At 40.5% G+C, this 20,324-nt stretch overlaps 1 protein-coding gene across 1 annotated transcript in view; it reads left to right on the top strand.

Annotated features, from left to right (window-relative positions):
* Positions 1-20,324, top strand: part of DNAH11 (dynein axonemal heavy chain 11) — a 315,311-nt gene that overhangs the window by 223,888 nt on the left and 71,099 nt on the right. Inside the window, 2 exon segments of the mRNA XM_029233957.1 lie at positions 4,139-4,277; positions 11,534-11,700. Coding sequence (XP_029089790.1) covers positions 4,139-4,277; positions 11,534-11,700 — 306 coding nt within the window.

Genomic DNA, 20,324 nt, shown 5'->3' with positions numbered 1-20,324 from the left:
GCTCCGGGAGCCTATGTGTAGTTCTTTGCCTTTCGCTTCTTTGGAAGAGCTCCCCCATTTTGAGGAAGTTCCCTTCAGCCTAAATTAGCTGGAGATGGTTTCTGTTGCTTCCCACCTATAAATTCTGGTGGATCGAGATGCTATTCAGTGTGCTGTACACAGTCGATGCTTCATAAATGTTCGTTCCCACTCTCTTTGTGTAGAAAACCCAAGTGAAGATGTTCGGGGTCAGAACTAGAGTTTGAAAGAGAAGCCTGGCTCAGCAACATAGATTTGGGAGTCGCTGGCGTGAAGATCACGTGTGTAGAGAGGTTGTCCAATGGGAGTGCGAAGAATAAGGAGCAGTGGGAGCTGAGGGCAGACCTGAAGGAGGATGCTCCCATCTTGGAGGAAATCCTGCCATGGGTCTCTGAGCAGGTGAACTCCGCCATCACCACACCTGGGCTCTGGTGCTCACAGTGGCCACGCAGCCAAGCCCAGCTTCTTATAGAACAGGACCTGAACTTGGCCTGATTATGTCTGGGGCCACTACTGTCAACAACGACGACAGCTGATTTAGACAAATTTAGGAAAAACATATTAATTTTATTAAATTTAGCTTCATTCATTGGTCAAAGCTCTCACTGTTAACTTGACTAAGACCTTTAGAACAATGTTGTCATCTATTATTAGTGGCTTTATGTAAATATTAGAAGCAAGTTAATGTTCATGGAAAAGTGATGAGAATGCTCATGTGTGATTCTAAAGTTAAGACTTTCTGTGGTTGTGGAACTAGTCATCTTTTGGACACAGCCTGCAACGAGCTGAAAAGAACTGCTCACCTCAGTTGATTTCAAAGACCAACAGTAGAAGCAGAGGTTCTTATATTAATAAGCTGCAAAACTAAGTTTGCAGACACAGGGAAGAGAAGACAGAGTAACAACAGCAATGTCTTTATGTAGATTGGTCCCTTCCATCCCCCTTCCAAGAATGGATTTCCAGAGAGTAGTTATTAATGCAACAGAATCTCTGGCTGCATTTCCCTCCAACATTCAGTTAGATGGTAGTAATGTGTCAGTGTTCATGTCCTGGTTGTTGTTTTTTTTTTTTTTAATTTATTTATTTACTTATGGCTGTGTTGGGTCTTCGTTTGTGTGCGAGGGCTTTCTCTAGTTGTGGCAAGCAGGGGCCACTCTTCATCGCGGTGCACGGGCCTCTCACTGTTGTGGCCTCTCTTGTTGTGGAGCACGGGCTCCAGACGCGCAGGCTCAGTAGTTGTGGCTTACGGGCCCAGTTGCTCCGCGGCATGTGGGATCTTCCCAGACCAGGGCTCGAACCCGTGTCCCCTGCACTGGCAGGCAGATTCTCAACCACTGCGCCACCAGGGAAGCCCCCATGTCCTGGTTTTGATGGTTATACTGTGGTTGTATAGGAGAATGCCCTTTGTAGGAAATACACTACACCCTGAAGTGAAAAAAAAAAAAAAAAAATTCTCTATGAAGACTGGTCATGCCAAAGTCAACGACAAACTCTGCATAGATTCTTTCTGTTGGTACACAGTCAAATCAAGGTTTGAGCCCAGGTGAAATGATGTTTTTTGCTAGCTTTGCTTTCATCTCCTTCAGCCTCTCTTTTTTCCTCCCTCATGGGCTTTCCCTCCTTCTTGCCTTATGCCTCCTGTTGCCATCTCACCTAGAAAAGCAGGGCTGTGTCTCTCAGCACTTATGCTGTGATGGAAATGCATTCGTTAACCAGTATTAGTCTCTTTGTTTTTGTTCTTTCAGGTCTTTATCTCTAGTTTCAGACTAAAAGATGGCCTCATATTGAAGGTTGAGTAGAAAAGAACAAACTGCTGAGCTGGAGGGGAAAAAAGGCCATCTTGTCTTTCAAACACACAGGGCCTACGAATGGCCATGAAAAAGTCCAAATTCGGTCTCTTTAGGGTAGTGTTTCTTAAAGTGTGTTCTCTCGACCAGCAGCATCAGTGTTGCCTGGGAACTTGTTAGATATACAGACTCTCAGACCCACCTCAGGCACACTGAATGAGGAACTCAGGCAGGGAGGCCAGGAATCTGGGTTTGATCAAACCCTCCAGGTGGTTCCGATGCACACTTAAGTTGGAGAACACTGGTTTTTAGGGTGTCTGGTGGGCTGAGGTGTTCGGGCTAAGCCCCTCCTTCCTCACTCCATTTACTTCTAGAACCTGAAACGCCAGGGCCTGTCAGGAACTGTGAAGGGACCAAGATTTTACCCTACTCACAGGCTGCCAGGTTACCTGCCACAGTTTCATAGATGCCGGCAGAAGACGTGAGACACGGGATGCGTGGGTCAGAGAGCAGAGGACTTTGTTACCCATAGCCCGGCAAGCAGCATGAGCCTCGTGCGTGCCTCAGCTCCCTTGTCTGCCGTTTCCAGTGGGAGTGACGCACAGCGGACCAGCTGAGGCTGTTCACAGTGGGTTTGTGTCACAGCTGAGAAATCCCAAGCTTAGAAAATGCCCCATATAAAGAAGGCAGCGAGTAAAGCTGCCCAACCTTTGCCCCACAGGGAAACATCTCTTTAGTGTTCTGGTCAGGAAGCAAATCTGTCCTCTGCCCTGAAAGAAACACTGTCTCTATTTCCTAAGCCTATTTGCTGTGCAAACATCTTGCAGAAGATAGTCCAGAACAAGAGCTGTCAATGCCTCTTCACAAGAGGCAGAGAAACACGTGCGAGAGCCTGTGGTCTCCCAAGACCCAGCTCCCCTTCCCAACTTTACGAAAGGAACCAGTATAAGAGTTTATACCTTAGTTCTATGTATATTTAGGTCAACCCTATGAATTGGGTAACATTATTGTTTCCATTTTTTAGATGATGAAAGTGAGGCATGGAGAGCTTAAGTAGACAGCCCACCTTGAGGCTGCTTAGCTGATAGCAGAGTCCAAATACGAACTTGGGTGTCTGATACCAGAGTTTACATGAGCTTCTGTGTTTTATAAAACCACAAGTACTTTCAATAACCTAAAATATACCTCCAGGTATTATTCATTTTTATCTGACTTCTAACCGTTAATGTGTAATATCTCCTCCCATTTCTCATAAATTTGACCTATTTCGGCTGTAAACCTTAAATATGATGCACACTTTTTTCTTTTTTTAATTAATGATATAAATTAAATAATAATGTAATAATTGGGTCATTGACAAATAGCGGCAGTCTCTAAATTATAAATATGGTACGTACTACAAGTTTACTTATTAAAGTCTCTTGGAACTTTGCGTGTATTTACAAAAACAATGTTATAAATCTTACTTAGGGTTGTTAGAACTTGCAGGTAGCAAGATGATATAGTAAGGAGTCTCCTAAGTACTTGATATCTTAGTCAAGGCTTTTTTGGCTATACATAATAGAAACCCACACAGCAAACCTTAAGCCAAAAAGGAGACCAGGATGACTCATGGAACTCTGAGGTAAAAAAGTATATGACTAGGTCTCAGGAGGCATGAGATCCAGGAAATGGGAAGCTGCCGGGAACGTGTTTAGGGCTGTGTGACTTCTCACTGTGCTATCTTTTCATTCTTTCTTGTTCTCAGGAATGGTTTCCCCTGCTTTCCCATGGCCCTGGTGGAAGATGGTCCCTCTCTAAATGAAGCCCTCCAAAATGTACACATCTTCCTGGGTCTTACGATGCTAAAGACAGTGACATACCTCTGAGTTTCAGCCCCAAGTTTCCAGAAGAGAAAATCTGGTTGTCCAAGCCAGGTCAGGTTGCTGAGGTCTAAAGGGGCTCTTTGTTGCCTGAGTTATAGACCCCTGAGAAGTGGAAAGAGAGTCAGTAGGTGGAGAACCAGAAGATGCCCGTCATCCCTAATAAAGACGGAGGGTGAGGTGTAGGCACAAGAGAGGGGACAGGGCACGCAGGGTGTGCTTGAGTCAGCAGGGCACATCCACTCACCCTGGTCGCTGTCTACACTCTGCCCAGTGCAGGAGGAAGGCGAGAAAACTGCCTGGTAGCCCTGATACATTTCTTCCCTAACGTGTGTGCTCTCAGGGACAAAGGTCAAAGGAGGGAAAGAGGCTCATTTCATTTACCTTCAGGTAGTAGGTGTTTCAAGACGATTGTAATGTTTGCACTTTATCTACAAATGGCTCACGAGTTAATTTTGACTCTTGTTGTAGGATTTGGATCGAAATCTGAGCAGACTCACAGCTTCATTTGAAAAAGCAATAGCCGAGAAAGTCCGGTGTCAAGAAGAGGTGAACCAAACCAACAAAACTATCGAACTGGCTAACAGACTTGTCAAGGAACTTGAGGCAAGTTATCCTTTTCTTCCAAAATTCTAACTGAAATATTCAGAATCAGCTTTGGGAGATTTTATCTTTATTTGTGGTCAATAAGGACTAACTAAACATGGAATCAACAACAAACGGGAATACTCATCATTCACACAGTAGTTCTAGCTTACCGAAAGGAATAAGTGATGGATTCTGTGTGTTTTTCAGTGTATAGCCATGGACTCAGTGGTTTTCCTAAGATCTGTTATAAACTCGGGGCAGCTGTTAGATAACAGAGGTCTGAATCTTTTATTACACATTTGCAATTGAGTTCTACCAATAAAACATTACCTCAAGCTAAACCTGCTTGGTTTATTGGTTTTCTTTGACATCTTTTTACAAGTGACTGATATGCTAATGTTAATAGTTATTCCATTAAATAAAGATTTTTTAAATCTCATTAACTTTCTCCGCTTTGAACATGAGTGGTAGAAAAACATATGGCCCTTGACATCAGTAAGTCACAGATCTTTTTGCTCTCCCATGTCTAATATATTCAGACAGTGGAATAGTATTTGACCATAAAAAGGATTGAATTACTGATACATGCTGCAGTGTGGACTAACCTTGAAATATCATGCTCAGTAAAAGAAGGCAGACACAAAAGGGCACATGTTTTATGATTCCATGTATAGTAAATGGCCAGAATTGGTAAATCTATAGAGACAGAAAGTAGATTGGTGGTTGCCAGGGGTTGGACAAGGGGGCAGGAGTTTGGGAGTGACTACTAATGGGAATAGAGTTTCTCTATTGTGTGAGGGAAACATTCTAAAATTACTAGGGATGATGGCACGGATCTGTGAATATATTAAAAACCACGCAGTTGAATACTTGAAAGAATGAATTTCATGGTATGTGAATTAGATCTCAATAAAACTGTTATTTTGTATTTAAGTGCTACCTAAAAATATAGAACTGCACTATTAGAAATGCATTTACTAGTATTTTGTTGAAGATCTATGTTCATCAGTCAGTGGTACTGGCCTGTAGTTTTCTTTCTTTGTGACATCTTTGTCTGGTTTTGGTATCAGGGTGATGGTGGCCTCATAGAATGAGTTTGGGAGTGTTCCTCCCTCTGCTATATTTTGGAAGAGTTTGAGAAGGATAGCTGTTAGCTCTTCTCTAAATGTTTGATAGAATTCGCCTGTGAAGCCGTCTGGTCCTGGGCTTTTGTTTGTTGGAAGATTTTTAATCACAGTTTCAATTTCAGTGCCTGTGATTGGTCTGTTCATATTTTCTATTTCTTCCTGGTTCAGTCTCGGCAGGCTGTGCATTTCTAAGAATTTGTCCATTTCTTCCAGGTTGTCCATTTTATTGGCATAGAGTTGCTTGTAGTAATGTCTCCTGATCCTTTGTACTTCTGCAGTGTCAGTTGTTACTAATCCTTTTTCATTTCTAATTCTATTGATTTAGGTCTTCTCCCTTTTTTTCTTGATGAGTCTGGCTAATGGTTTATCAATTTTGTTTAGCTTCTCAAAGAACCAGCTTTTAGTTTTATTGATCTTTGCTATCATTTCCTTCATTTCTTTTTCATTTATTTCTGATCTGATCTTCATGATTTCTTTCCTTCTGCTAACTTTGGGAGATTTTTTGTTCTTCTTTCTCTAATTGCTCTAGGTGTAAGGTTAGGTTGTTTATTTGAGATGTTTCTTGTTTCTTGAGGTAGGATTGTATCGCTATAAACTACCCTCTTATAACGGCTTTTGCTGCATCCCATAGGTTTTGGGTCATCATGTTTTCATTGTCATTTGTTTCTAGGTAGTTTTTGATTTCCTCTTTGATTTCTTCAGTAATCTCTTGGTTATTTAATAGCATATTGTTTAGCATCCATGTGTTTGTATTTTTTACAGATTCTTTTTCCTGTAATTGGTATCTAGTCTCATAGCATTGTGGTCAGAAAAGATACTAGATACGATTTCAATTTTCTTAAATTTACCAGGGCTTGATTTGTGACCTGAGATATGATCTATCCTGGAGAATGTTCCATGAGCACTTGAGAAGAAAGTATATTCTGTTGTTTTTGGATGGAATGTCCTATAAATATCAATTAAGTTCATCTTGTTTAATGTATCATTTAAAGCTTGTTTTTCCTTATTGATTTTCACTTTGGATGATCTGTCCATTGGTGAAAGTGTTGGGTTAAAAGTCCTCTACTATGATTGTGTTACCGTCAGTTTCCCCTTTTATGCTGGAGAGGGTGTGGAGAAAAGGGAACCCTCTTGCACTGTTGGTAGGAATGTAAATTCATACAGCCACTATGGAGAACAGTATGGAGGTTCCTTAAAAAACTAAAAATAGAACTACCATAGGACCCAGCAATCCCACTACTGGGCATATACGCTGAGAAAACCATAATTCAAAAAGAGACATGTACCACAATGTTCATTGCAGCTCTATTTACAATACCCAGGACATGGAAGCAACCTAAGTGTCCAGTGACAGATGACTGGATAAAGAAGATGTGGCACATATATATAATAGAATATTACTCAGCCATAAAAGGAAATGACATTGAGTTATTTGTAGTGAGGTGAATGGACTTAGAGTCTGTCATACAGAGTGAAGTAAGTCAGAAAGAGAAAAAGAAATACTGTATGCTAACACATATATATGGAATCTAAGAAAAAAAAACAGTAAGTGGTTCTGAAGAACCTAGGGGCAGGACAGGAATAAAGATGCAGACGTAGAGAATCGACTTGAGGACACGGGGAGTGGGAAGGGTAAGCTGGGACGAAGTGAGAGAGTGGAATGGATATATATGCACTACCAAATGTAAAATAGATAGCTAGTGGGAAGCAGCCACATAGCACAGGGAGATCAGCTCCGTGCTTTGTGACCACCTAGAGGGGTGAGATAGGGAGGGTGGGAGGGAGACGCAAGAGGAAGGAGATATGGGGATATATATATATATATATATATAATATATATATATATATGGATAGCTGATTCACTTTGTTATAAAGCAGAAACTAACACACCATTGTAAAGCAATTATACTCCAATAAAGATGGTAAAAAAAAAAGAAAATAAAAATTAAAAAAAAGAAATGCATTTGGCTGAAGGTGATAGAAAAGTTGATTTACAGTGGCTTAAACAAATGGGAGTTTTTCACATATTAAAAAAATTCCATAGGTAGACCATTATCAGTGTTGATTCAGGTAATTAGTGATCAGACCCCTAATCTCTGTACAGCCTTCTGCTGCTCCATACTTAGCATGTGTCCATTCACCCTCACACATTTTGCAGCCTGGTCACTGGTGGATACTACACTTTTAGATTCAGGCAAGAGAGAAGAATCTGTAGCAGCTGGATTTTTCTCCTTTCATAACAAAAACTGAAGTTTTCCTGGCAACCCCTTAAGCAAACTTAACTAAAGCACTTAACTTTCTTTAGCCAGAACTAGAGTGACCACACCTAGCTGCAAAGCAGGCAGGGAAACTGAGAAATGGGGTGATCATAATCAGCTTAGCCAGTCACAGTTCATCCCAGAGGGCTGGACACATTAACCCTCATTTCAGAATCAGAGTTCTCTTACAAAGAAAGAAGGGAGAAATGTAAGGTACAATGGGTGGGGCTGGGCGATAGCCTGATTTCTTATAAATAGAGTAGACTTTAAAAAATCTAATTTAGGGCTTCCCTGGTGGCGCAGTGGTTGAGAGTCCGCCTGCCACTGCAGGGGACACAGGTTCGTGCCCCGGTCCGGGAGGATCCCACATGCCGTGGAGCGGCTGGGCCCGTGAGCCATGGCCGCTGAGCCTGCGCGTCCGGAGCCTGTGCTCGGCAACGGGAGAGGCCACAGCAGTGAGAGGCCTGTGTACCGCAAAAAAAAAAAAAAAAAAAATCTCATTTAAATTTACTACAAATTTAAACCCATCATCCCTCTGAAGTTCGTAGTTTATTATACATAAACTCATAGTTCACTCTGCAAAATTCACCTCCATTCCGTTTCATTAATTGCAAGTCTTTTCTTCTAGTTGTTATGGTCAGAAGCTCTGAAATCACCCTTTTGCTCTCTTTCTCACACCCATATCCAATCCTTCAGCATGTTGGACTGGCTCTACCTTCAAAGTCCATTCAGAATCCCAGCATTCTCACCACCTTGTCCTCGCCACACTGATCCAAGGCCACCAGCATCTCTCCCTTGGAGTACCGCCGTAGCCTCCACCGTCACCCCCAAGGTCCACTCCCCTTTGTGCAGCTGAGTGATGTTTTTTAAAAAATTAAGTCCAGGGCCTCCCTGGTGGCGCAGTGGTTGAGAGTCCGCCTGCCGATGCAGGGGACACGGGTTCGTGCCCCGGTCCGGGAAGATCCCACATGCCGCGGAGCGGCTGGGCCCGTGAGCCATGGCCGCTGAGCCTGCGCGTCCGGAGCCTGTGCTCCGCAACGGGAGAGGCCGCAACAGTGAGAGGCCCGCGTACCGCAAAAACAAAATATTAAGTCCATTCATGTTACCACTCTGTCAGAATTCCCAGGTAACTAATTGTCTCACTCAAAGTACAGTCCAAAGGTTTTACCTGGCCTACAGGGCTCCCCGTGATCTGGCTCCTGGACACCTCTGTCCTTGCTTCTGCCACCTTCCCTCCGGCTCCATCTTCCCTGTTCCTCACCCTGCAAGTCACTCTCCTACCTCATAATCTTTGCCTTTTTCCTCCGTGTGGCTCCCGCACTTCTTTCACATGTCTGCTAAAAGTTCTCCTTATCACATGGTTTTCCCTGACCTCCCTACGTTAAACAGCATTCACCTTGCCCCCTGCGTACACACACACACACACACACACACACACACACACGCAAACATGTAGCTCTTTCCACTTCCTCTGCTTTATTATTTTTTGATAGCATTTACGATCACATGACACACACTGTATATGTGCATATATGAACACATATACTTTTTTGTGGTCTTTTTCCCCTAACTAAAATACAAGCTCTCAAGAGCAGGAACTTCATTTGTTTTCTGCACTGCTTGATCCCAAGCATATAGAATGGTCCCTGGCACATCATAGGTTCCAATATGTATTTGTTGAATGAATGAATGGGTGAGTTTTGGGAGCCTCCTGTGTTGAAAAAACATTCTGGAGCCCTTTGAAGACTCATTTTTCTTAGATCAGTTGAGAAATTCCACAGCTTCTAGTGGAGTTTCTACCGGCTTCCATTTAAAGTGATAAGATCTAGGCAGTTTGAAGGGTTTACGGTTTATGAGGTACCTGAGGAAAAGAAAAAGTGCCGTTGAATTAGACTTACTTGAAGTAGAGAATGTCTGAAAGTTTTATCAAGGTAAAAACAGGCTTTACCTTGTATCTCTAGCACACAACAATGTCTTCCAAAGGCTTTATTTATTCATGATGATTTAGAAAAGGAGAGGAAAAAATGGTTGAATAATGTTAACTAACAAAAAAAATATATATGTGTGTGTATATATATATATATATTTTTTAAAGGATTAATTGAAAATGTCAGACCTTTTCCTTTGAGGATAAATTCTTTCTGACTAGAACAGGAGACAGTTAACTTCTGAAAAACACCAAGACTGATGATTTTGTCTATATAGCATTGACCTGGAAGCTATAGTCTCAACCATTCAGACTAATAAATCAGGCAATTTATATTTAATCATTAAGTAGCTCTGGAGCTGAACAGCTGTTCAAAATTAGAAATGGGTCACCCCAGCCAGGATGACATTACAGGCAATCTATAATGCATTAGAATAAAATTATAGTGATTTTTAACTGTCTAGAAATTTATTACAGGACATGTTCCAACTCTTAAACCCTTGTTAGCCAGTGTCAGTAATGATTTATGTTGCGTGGGTGGTATAGTGAAATTATTGACGATTTCAATCGCTGGTAAGTCTATGTTTAGTAAATCTTCAAATTTCAAAGCTGTTTTGGAGAATGAGGTGGGTGCCCTTTATTGTTTATCATCTACTAACCAAAGACAACAAAGTTGGAGGAAAAGCAAATGAGAGATTCTTCTTCAAAATTAATGGATATATTATCTGTAGCTGAAGAAGGAAAGTAATAAATTCTATAAAGAGGGCAAGGGAGTTGAAGTTCTCTAGTGTGTAATTATAGAGCTAACTTGGGGTGATCTTTATCGAGCAAAGCAGATTATCTTAAAATAGCTTTCATAACCATTGTCACCTGCTAGTTTCATTACCTCAGTGTTAGCGGTATTGTGATGGCTTGCAGAGAACTGGCGTTGCAGTCTGCTCTGACATACATTGTTTTTGCTTTCTGTGGTCTGTCTCTCCTCTTTGATGAGTAAAGCTAAATTCCACAGGGTTCTTCATTGCTTGTACTATCAATTTGCTGGGTGTTTTTTTCAGTTCCTGTTAATTTACATGTTCTTAGAATGTGGTATTAAATTTTAGCATGCATTGAAACCAAATGAATTAGTGAAGTACTCTGCAGTTCAGTCAATCCATAGATATTTATTGCAGTTTTAGTCAAATCCAATATTAAGGGCTCCACATACTTAACCCGGAAATCAGATTTTAAATGGCTAGCCAACTAGATGTAAGGATTTGAACAGCATTCTCCGAGCATACTGTCTTCAGAGCTAGTGAAGTCCTCCTGGTCTCCATCTTTTTTACATGGGCTGTAAGTTCTTTCACTGATTGAGTGATTATACTATAAAAATAACCTGAGTTTAGTAACTACCAGCACTATTCTTTAATTTACAGAATCCTTGTTAGGTGGCTCTTTAAACTTTATGTTTTAATTAATTGACATAACTGGTGTTTGTCATTTTCCTTTTTCTGTAATCAGCCCATGGCCCAAATGTTTAAGATAATGTTTGCTTAGGGTGGTGTAGTAATGTTGCTGAAAATCAGGAATGATGGAGAGCATCCAAGCTGCCATTAAAAATCCTAACATCACTCAGTCTTGGCCACAGCTCTTGGTCCTCTACTGCTAGAGGGGAGGAGAGCGACTGTCAGCCTTTTAAGAAGGACCTCAGTCATAATTAGAGTTCGGGCATCCAACAAAAGGAGATGTTAAAGATCTAATGTCATGTTGCCGTAAACTCCACTGAAGATACTATGAAAGCACCTTCATAATGATGGGTCACATGTATGAACGAATATCATGGTCATGCCATCCAGTCATGTTCTGTTCCTTCTCAAGGCTGTGCAGAGTGACCTAGACGTAAACTGAGGAATAAGGTAATTACATTAAACGTTTCTTGAGTTGCTGCTCACCCTGCAGTTACATCGGAGTAATCTTATCTTTCAGTCAGAGAAGATTCGCTGGGGTCAGTCTGTTCAGTCCTTCGAAGCTCAAGAGAAGACGCTCTGTGGAGATGTTCTCCTTATGGCGGCATATGTGTCTTACGTTGGATCCTTTACACAGCAGTATCGCCAGGAACTGGTAGACTGCAAGTGGGTTCCCTTTCTTCGACAGAAGGTAAGATCAGTTCCTAACCTTAGCCACATTTAGAAGCATCATACAGAAATTTCAGTAGTAAAAACAGTATATGTACCAGGCTTTTTTGTACCTCTGTAATCTCAACTGACTTGAAATTCTAGTATTGAAGGAGATGTTTCTTGTGTGTTGCAGTTTTTCTTATTTTAATGATGGTTTCAACCAGGAGATGGAAAATAGAAAAACTATTTGTATGAACCATAGAGATGTAGTTGGAAAAGTGCTTTTAACAAAACTGTTAACTGAAATCAAAGTTGGATTATCATGTTAGCATATAGCATGAATCTTTTTGTTTTGTTAATAATACTACAGGTTACTTGTTGAAAATCTTTTTCATGACTACTTTCAGATGAAAAGTGTAGCACTTGTATATAAGTATAAAAATAGCTTATCCTCAATTTGAAAATTCAAACCCATAAGCAAAATGAAATCATAGATGAGGGAGATTTCAAGTCGTCTAGTTTAAGATCATCCTTGTACAAAGGAGAAAACTGAGACACGGAAGTTTAAATGACTTGATAAGGTCATAAATGATAGGAAACCAGGCCACTGTTTTCTAAGCTGCACTGTGTTATCTCACTTGATTAAAGTAGGCTCTTCACTTACATATCTAGCCCTTAAGAAATCCTAAATCTCTCTGTGTACTTGTGTTCTATGTTGGTAATTATGCCTCAATTTTCACAATAGTTGTTTTCATGACATAAATACATGCCAATGGAATTTCTGCAAATTAAATATTGAATATTTTGGAGAAAGCTTGTTATTAAAGGCATCCCATAATTAATAATTGTAAAAGAAAAATCCTTTTGTAACTATATCATTTAATATATCTGTAGTATCAAGCCATATTTTTATATGGAAGATTTTTAAAAAGAGGTTATCTGTATTACCCCCTGAATGTTCAGGGTTTTCTTTAAGTATTTCTGCCATAAAATACGCCTTTTATATAAGAGGATAAAGCGTTCTGGTAATTTTGTCCACCTCCGACTGCATTGTGACTTTCAGAAGGTGTCAGCTGTCTAATTCTTCTCTCTTTTTTGTCAGTCTCATCTTCTCCAAACTTTAACCCTCTACATTGGTGTCGTGGTCTGGGTTGCCCTATGACTACTTCAGACTGATGACTGTCCTCTTTTGTGGTCCTCTCTGCATTCTCCACCATCGATAAAGTTTTCTCATTCTTTCCACAATTATAGGGAAATTCACTTCCTGATGTGCAAACTATTGAACGTCACGTTATCTTCTTATTGTTACAATTACTCTTCACTTTGGATCATGTAGTAGTATTAATGGCCTGAACTTAGGCTATCAGTCATTTTGCATTTTTTAACTTGAAAACTTGCCTTCTCAAATTTAAGTTTTAAAATTGAGTCTTAATTGCTGCTATTGCATTCTTTAGTGTATGTGTTTCTGGGAAGTTTCCCATCAATCAATTTATATATTCCCATTGACTTAAAATTCCAAATGTGGAGTTCCATGAAGATAACATTTTGTTTTGAAGAATAAAATAAAATTAATTGACTTATCCAAACTGTCTAAACATTCTAAACATATAGCCAAAGCAAAAACGATAATTTTCTGATGCTCTATGCTAAACAAACTTTTTTTTTAATGTATTTATTTTATTTATTTATTTTTGGCTGCGTTGGGTCTTCATTGCTGCATGAGGGCTTTCTCTAGTTGTGGCGAGCAGGGGCTACTCTTCATTGTGGTGCCTGGACTTCTCATTGCGGTGGCTTCTCTCGTTGTGGAGCATGGGCTCTAGGCACGCGGGCTTCAGTAGTTGTGGCTCGTGGGCTCAGTAGTTGTGGCTCGCGGGCTCTAGAGCGCAGGCTCAGTAGTTGTGGCGCACGGGCTTAGTTGCTCCGTGGCATGTGGGATCTTCCCGGACCAGGGCTCAAACCCGCATCCCCATATCGGCAGGCAGATTCTTAACCACTGCGCCACCAGGGAAGCCCCAAACATTCATTTTAACTATGGGCCTGTGTTTCACTGTGGGCCCACAGTTCTCAAGACCCCCATGTCTGTTTTCAGTCATCCCAATGCTCTCCCCTTTCCTCTTGAGCATGTAGGCATCATGCTGAATGAGAAACAGACCTTCCAATGTGACCAGCTTATTCACACTCATCTCTGGGCAGAGCTATGCTAAAGGAAGAAGGAGATTCCAAATTGTATAAATGACATCCTTTTGGAAGAGACTTTTCTGTCTCCAGGACCCCTGGCAGAAAGTGCTACATAAAACCTAAAAAATGTCTGTCCTGTGGAATGGAGGTTTCCAGTTTCTGAGCTACTTACCTTCTACTCCTTCTAGATTCAGTCACAGCAAAGTGGAAAGACAGTCGCATCTTTATGAACATGTGCCGGGGTCCGAGAGGAGCTGCCATTACTTATTCAGGTTCATTTTTTGATGAATTTTCCTTCAGCAGTGTTCCCTTATCCTGCCCTCCCAAGAAGCAACTCCTCTCACTGCTCCACAGTGTAGACGGTACTTCCTTACCCTGTTGCTCTCCTGAGTATCTCTGGCTTGTCAGTTTGACTTGGGTGTCCTGAGGATTACAACAGTTTGTAAGTTAACCAGTCAACAAGTGACTATGATTTATGTCATTTTAAAAATCTCTGAACTGAGCATGTCATTTATTAACGACCTGTTGACATATTTAAGGTAACCTTGGAGAGAAAACTCTTATAAAGTAAGACAGCAATCCTTAATGTGTTCCTAGAAATGAAGACTTTATATTCTAAATGCGTCAAAACTCCAAAATCTAATGAACAAATTGAACTCAGTTCAAGTCAGAATTTCAAGGGGAATTATATTTTAACTTGACCCAGTGATTCTAAAGTTTGCTGGAAGAATATATTTTTAACAACATCAACATAATTTTGGAATAGAATGGGAAGAGGGCACTTATCCTTCAAGATATTAAAATATATTCTAAAGCTAAAATAATTGCAGCAAAGTGGTTCTTCAGGGGAAGTAGAAAACGAGAATAGAGTTCAGAAGCATTTAAGGATGTAGAGAGATATTTGATATATTTAATGTATGGTAATGTATAAACTCCCACAACTGCGTCTGTCACCTCCCAGCATTTCTACTCCTATACTGTCTTCCCTCCTGATGCTGTAAGATGGTACTTCTATTTAAGGCCAGCCGTTCGGGTTGTATTCTACTTTCCATCCCCTTTCCCTTCCTTGAGGACAATTCTAGACAGCTTTTCCCCTCTTTGTCATCAGAAGTTTTTCTGTCTCAACTAATTCATTACTAGATCGTTCCCACCAGCATTCAAACATAGTTATTTCAGTTATTCCTCGCATTAAAAAAGAATACACCAGTGAATTTCTCTTTGACGCCCCCTGCCCCTCCAGCTACTCCTTTATTTCTCTGCTCTCATTTACAGTCATCACTTCAGAAGAGGAATGTACATTCACTGTCTGTAAATCCTCCCTCCATATTTCTCAGTCACTCCAGAGAGGCTTTTGTCCCCACCGCTCCACCAAAATGCCTCTTGTCAGATTTTGCTACCACGTTGCTAAGTTGAGTCGTTTGTTCGCCATTCTCATTGTACTTAACTGAATTTGATGCACTTGAGCAATCCATCCTCCCATAAATACTTGCTTCACTTGATTCTAAGGAATCACCCTCCCCCCATCTTCCTTATACCTCACTGGTCAATTTTTCTCAGACTTCTTTTTTGATTTTTTTTTTCCTCTTCTCCCCAATCTCTTAATGTTGAAATGACCCAAACTTCAGTGTTTGAACTGCTTTTTACTAGGTTCATGGCTTTATTTATGTATTTTTTTAGTCTTTTTTTTTAAATTGAATAATAGTTGATTTACGATATCGTGGTAATTTCAGGTGTACAGCACAGCGATTCAGATATATATATATTCCTTTTTAGATTCTTTTCCCTTTTATTACAAAATATCAAGTATAGTTCCCTGTGCTAAGGTTCATGGCTTTAAATGCCACCTGGATACCACTAACTCCTGCAGCCCAGACAATGGCATCTTCACTTCTGTGTCTGAAAGATGTCTCAAATATAGAACATCCAAGCTGAAATCCTTATCTTCCCCCTAAAACTTCTTCTACCTACGTATTCCTGATTTGTTTAATGTAGGCCCATCCTTTTGTTAGCTCAGGCTTGAAAACCCTGGAGTCATTTTGTTGTCACTCTTTTTCTGACACCTACATCCAGTCCATCTAGGAAATTCTGTAGGCTGCACCTTTAAAATATATTCAGAACCTGACCACTTTTCACCACCTTCACCGCTTCCATCCTGGGCCAAGCCATTATCTTCCTCTTCAGTTAGTGTGAAAACCTCCTAACTGGTTTCCCTGCTTCTACATTCGTGGCTTCTCCCCAAAATCGGAGCTCAACATATCAGCCAGTGTGACCCTTTTAAAATGCAAGTCAGATTAAGTGAGTTTTCTTCTAAAATCCCTCTAATGACTCCCCATCGCACTCAGAGCAAAAGCTAGAAACCCTCCAGAGGCTTATAAAACCCTATGTGATTTGGCCCTGTTATCTCTCTTTGTCTTATTACCTGTTATGCCTTTCCTCACTACTCTGCTCTAATCACACCGGCCACCTTCCTTGAATATACCAGATACGCTGCAGCCTCAGGACCTTTGCACTAGCCGTTTCTTCTGTCTTGAAGTACCTTCCCTGAGGACCTACGTTGTCCCACTCCCTTCCATCAATCAGGTCTTTGTTCAAACAACAGCTTCACATCCCTAGATGTGACTACAGCCTTCATCCCTCAGCATGCCTCATTCTGCTCCATATATTTCACCATAACATTCATTACTTTCTAATACATTATCTCATTTTTAAAATTGTTATGGTTAATATCTTTTCCCTCCCCCAGAGAAGATGTAAGATCCATGGAAGCAAGTATTTTGCATGGTTTGTTCACTGTTCCATCCTAGAATGGTGCCTGGAGCATTGTGGATGTTCAGTATTCCTTTTCATTGAGATATAATTTGTATATCATACAAATTACCATACAAATTGTATACCATACAATTCACCCATTTAAAGTATACAATTCAGTGTTTAGTGTATTCATAGAGCTGTGCAACTGTCATCACAGTCAATTCTAGAGCATTTTCATCACTCCCAATATAAACCCTACACCCATTAGCTATCACCCCCAGTCACCCCATTCTTACTGGGCTTATACAACCACTAATCTATTTTATGTCTCTAAAGATTTCCCCGTTTGGAACATTTCATATGAATGAACTCATAAAATATGTGGTGTTTTATAACTGACTTCTTTCACTTAGCACATTTTTAAGGTCCATTCATGATGTAGCCTGTGTCAGTATTTCACTCCTTTTTATGACTGAATAATATTCCTTAGATGGATATACCACATCACATTTATCCATTCATCAGTTGATGGGCATTTTTGTTGTTTCTACTTTTTGATTATTATGAATAATGTGGCTATGAAAATTTGAATTATTCATGTACAAATTTTTTGTGTGGACATGTTTCATTTCTCTTTGGTACATACCTAGGAGTGAAATTTTCTAAGCCATATGGTAACTCTATGTTTAATCTTTTGAGGAACTACCAGACTACCAATACATATTTTAAAATAAATGTGTGCTTAAATGTACATTGTGTATCAGTGGGGGAAGTAATGGATTATTCAATAAATGGTGATAGAACAACTGACCAACCATTTGGGCAGAAATACAGCTAGGGCTCTCCTTCACGGCTTCATGTTAAATAAAAAGAGTTCCAAGTGATTTAAGTGTTAGAATGTTAAATAACTTAGAAACTGTAGATGAACTGATGTATAATTATAAAATGGACAACACAGATGAACATTACAGAATTAGTGAGGGGCCATATTATAACCCCATATAATAAACTAAGAAAAGAAGTTTGAACTTAATCCGAGGCATGGGGAGTCATTGAAGGATTTTAAGCAGGTCTGTGACATGATCAGATTATTCATTTGAAAGCTCACACTGGCCACAGAGGGAACAGGACTTGGAGGGGGAAGAGACTATTGTTATCTGTTAGAATGACAGTCCAGAAGACAATGAACTGAACAAAGTGATGACAGTAGACGTGGCAAGCCAGGGAGTGATTCCAGAGGGGACAAGGAAGAAGAGTTGATGAAACAATGCAATGAATTGATGGGGAGAAAGTAAATATATGAAGGTGCTATTCCCTCAGATTAAAATTAGTTTGAGAGGACTTCCCTGGTGGTGCAGTGGTTAAGAATCCGCCTGCCAATGCAGGGGACACAGGTTCGAGCCCTGGTCCGGGAAGATCCCACATGCTGCAGAGCAACTAAGCCTGTGCGCCACAACTACTGAGCCTGCGCTCTGGAGCCCGCGAGCCACAACTACTGAGCCCGAGTGCCACAGCTACTGAAGCCCATGTGCTTAGAGCCTGTGTGCTCCTCAAGAAGAGAAGCCACCACAATGAGAAGCCCGTGCACCGCCGCAACGAAGCGTATCCCCCACTCGCCGCAACTAGAGAAAGCCCTTGTGCAGCAATGAAGACCCAACACAGCCAAAAATAAATAAATAAAATAAAATTTTTTTAAAATTAAAAAAAAAGTATTTCAAAGGAATTTGGGGGCTTTAGAAAGTGGTGACATTACATTATTAAAAACATATGTATGTAAGCACATTTAAATAAGATTAAAATATGGATAAGGCTTAAAAAAATAAAATACAATACAATTAGTTTGAGAGAAAAGACAAAGAGTTTGGTTTTAGAAACATTGTGGTGTCTTTGAAACATTCAAGTGTCAATAACCAGTAGAGAGCTGGACAAGAGTGTTATTGGATGGGAGTCATATCTGGGAGTCATTGATACAAGGTAGTTCTTGGAACCATAGGTGTGGTGAGATCTTCTAGGGAAGAGGTTTAGAGCAAAGGGAGCTGAGTCAGTGCTGACATGTAAACAGGAAGTTGAGGAAGTTGAAGAAGGTGCAGTCAGAGACTGGAGAAGCCCCAGGCAAGAATGCTGTCATAGGAGATAAGAGTAGAAACATGGGGATGGTCAGTGATGCCAAAGCCATAGAGACAAGTGAGAAAAGAACTAAGAACTAAAAGTGTCATCAGACTTGGTAATGTGAAGGTCTTTTGTGACCACGAAGGTGTAACGAGCCAGAAGCCTGAGTTATTCAGGAAGTGGGGAAGGGAGGCAGAAAAAGCAGATTGTTCTTATAGGAATTTGCCTGTGAAGAGAAGGAGATGAACAGAAGTGCCTAGTTAGAGACATGAAGTAAGTGAAGGGTTTGTTTTTTCAGTATGAATGAGACTAGAGCACGTTTCTGTGCTTCCAGAGAAGGAATGGAAAAGGAATTGCTGATGATAAAAGGGGGAAGAGGCCTGATCCATCAGAAATTGGGAAGAAGGGATCAGAATAGAGGAAAATGGAATGACCCTCAGGTAGAAGACGCAAGACTCCTTCAACTTAGGTGGGAGGGAAGGAGACAAAGGTGGACACAGGCAGAGATACTGATACAGGGAAAGAAAGCTGATGTAGTCATAGCTGCTGGTCTCTCTTCTCTCAGGGAAGCTGGAAATTGCAGTGCCAGCTGGCCAAAGATAAGAAAATTGAAACTCAAAGAACGCTGGGAGGAGGGTGGTGAAAACATCAAAAATACCCATCGAGAGCAGTTGGAGAGTAGATGTTAAGTGTTGCCAAGCAGCTTTAGGAAACCAAAGATGAATTTGGAAAGGATAAATTTGTAGTCACAGTAATAAAGCTTTCATCAGCAATGCTCACAGTCTGGGAGCAGAAAGAGAAGACAGAGAATGTTTATTTCAGCCAGGGTACAAGATTTATAGGCAGATAAGCCAGAAGGAAAAGAAGACAGGGACGGTCGTGTGACAGTCAGAAAAATGATTAAGGAAAGGAAGGCTCTGTTTAGGTTCGGTAGAGATGTGAGTGTAGTTAAAAGTTAATGGTTACAATGTCCGTTGCAGCACTGTTTACAATAGCCAGGACATGGAAGCAACCTAAGTGTCCATCAACAGAGGAATGGATAAAGAAGATGTGGCACATACATACAATGGAATATTACTCAGCCATAGAAAGAAACGAAATTGAATTATTTATAGTGAAGTGGATGGACCTAGTCTGTCATACAGAGTGAAGTAAGTCAGAAAGAGAAAAATAAATACCATATGCTAACACATATATATGGATTCTAAAAAAAAAAAATGGTTCTGATGAACCTAGGGACAGGACATAAATAAAGACGCAGACATAGAGAATGGACTTGAGGACACGGGGAGGGGGAAGGGTAAGTTGGGACGAAGTGAGAGTGGCATGGACATATATACACTACCAAATGGAAAATAGATAGCTAGTGGGAAGCAACTGCATAGCACAGGGAGATCAGCTCGGTGCTTTGTGACCACCTAGAGGGGTGGGATAGGGAAGGTGGGAGGGAGACGCAAGAGGGAGGAGATACGGGGATATATGTATATGTATAGCTGATTCACTTTGTTATACAGCAGCAACTAATACAACATTGTAAAGCAATTATATTCCAATAAAGATGTTAAAAAAAAGTAGTTAAACATATGATAGAGTTTCTCAAAAAGCTAAATGTAGAATTAACTTATA

The sequence above is a fragment of the Monodon monoceros genome, unplaced genomic scaffold (genome assembly GCF_005190385.1).
Source record: "Monodon monoceros isolate NGI ecotype Baffin Bay Population unplaced genomic scaffold, NGI_Narwhal_1 Super_Scaffold_2, whole genome shotgun sequence".
Taxonomy (NCBI): Eukaryota; Metazoa; Chordata; class Mammalia; order Artiodactyla; family Monodontidae; genus Monodon; species Monodon monoceros.
Note: the sequence above shows the minus strand (reverse complement) of the source record. Positions and strands in the feature narration are given on the sequence as shown.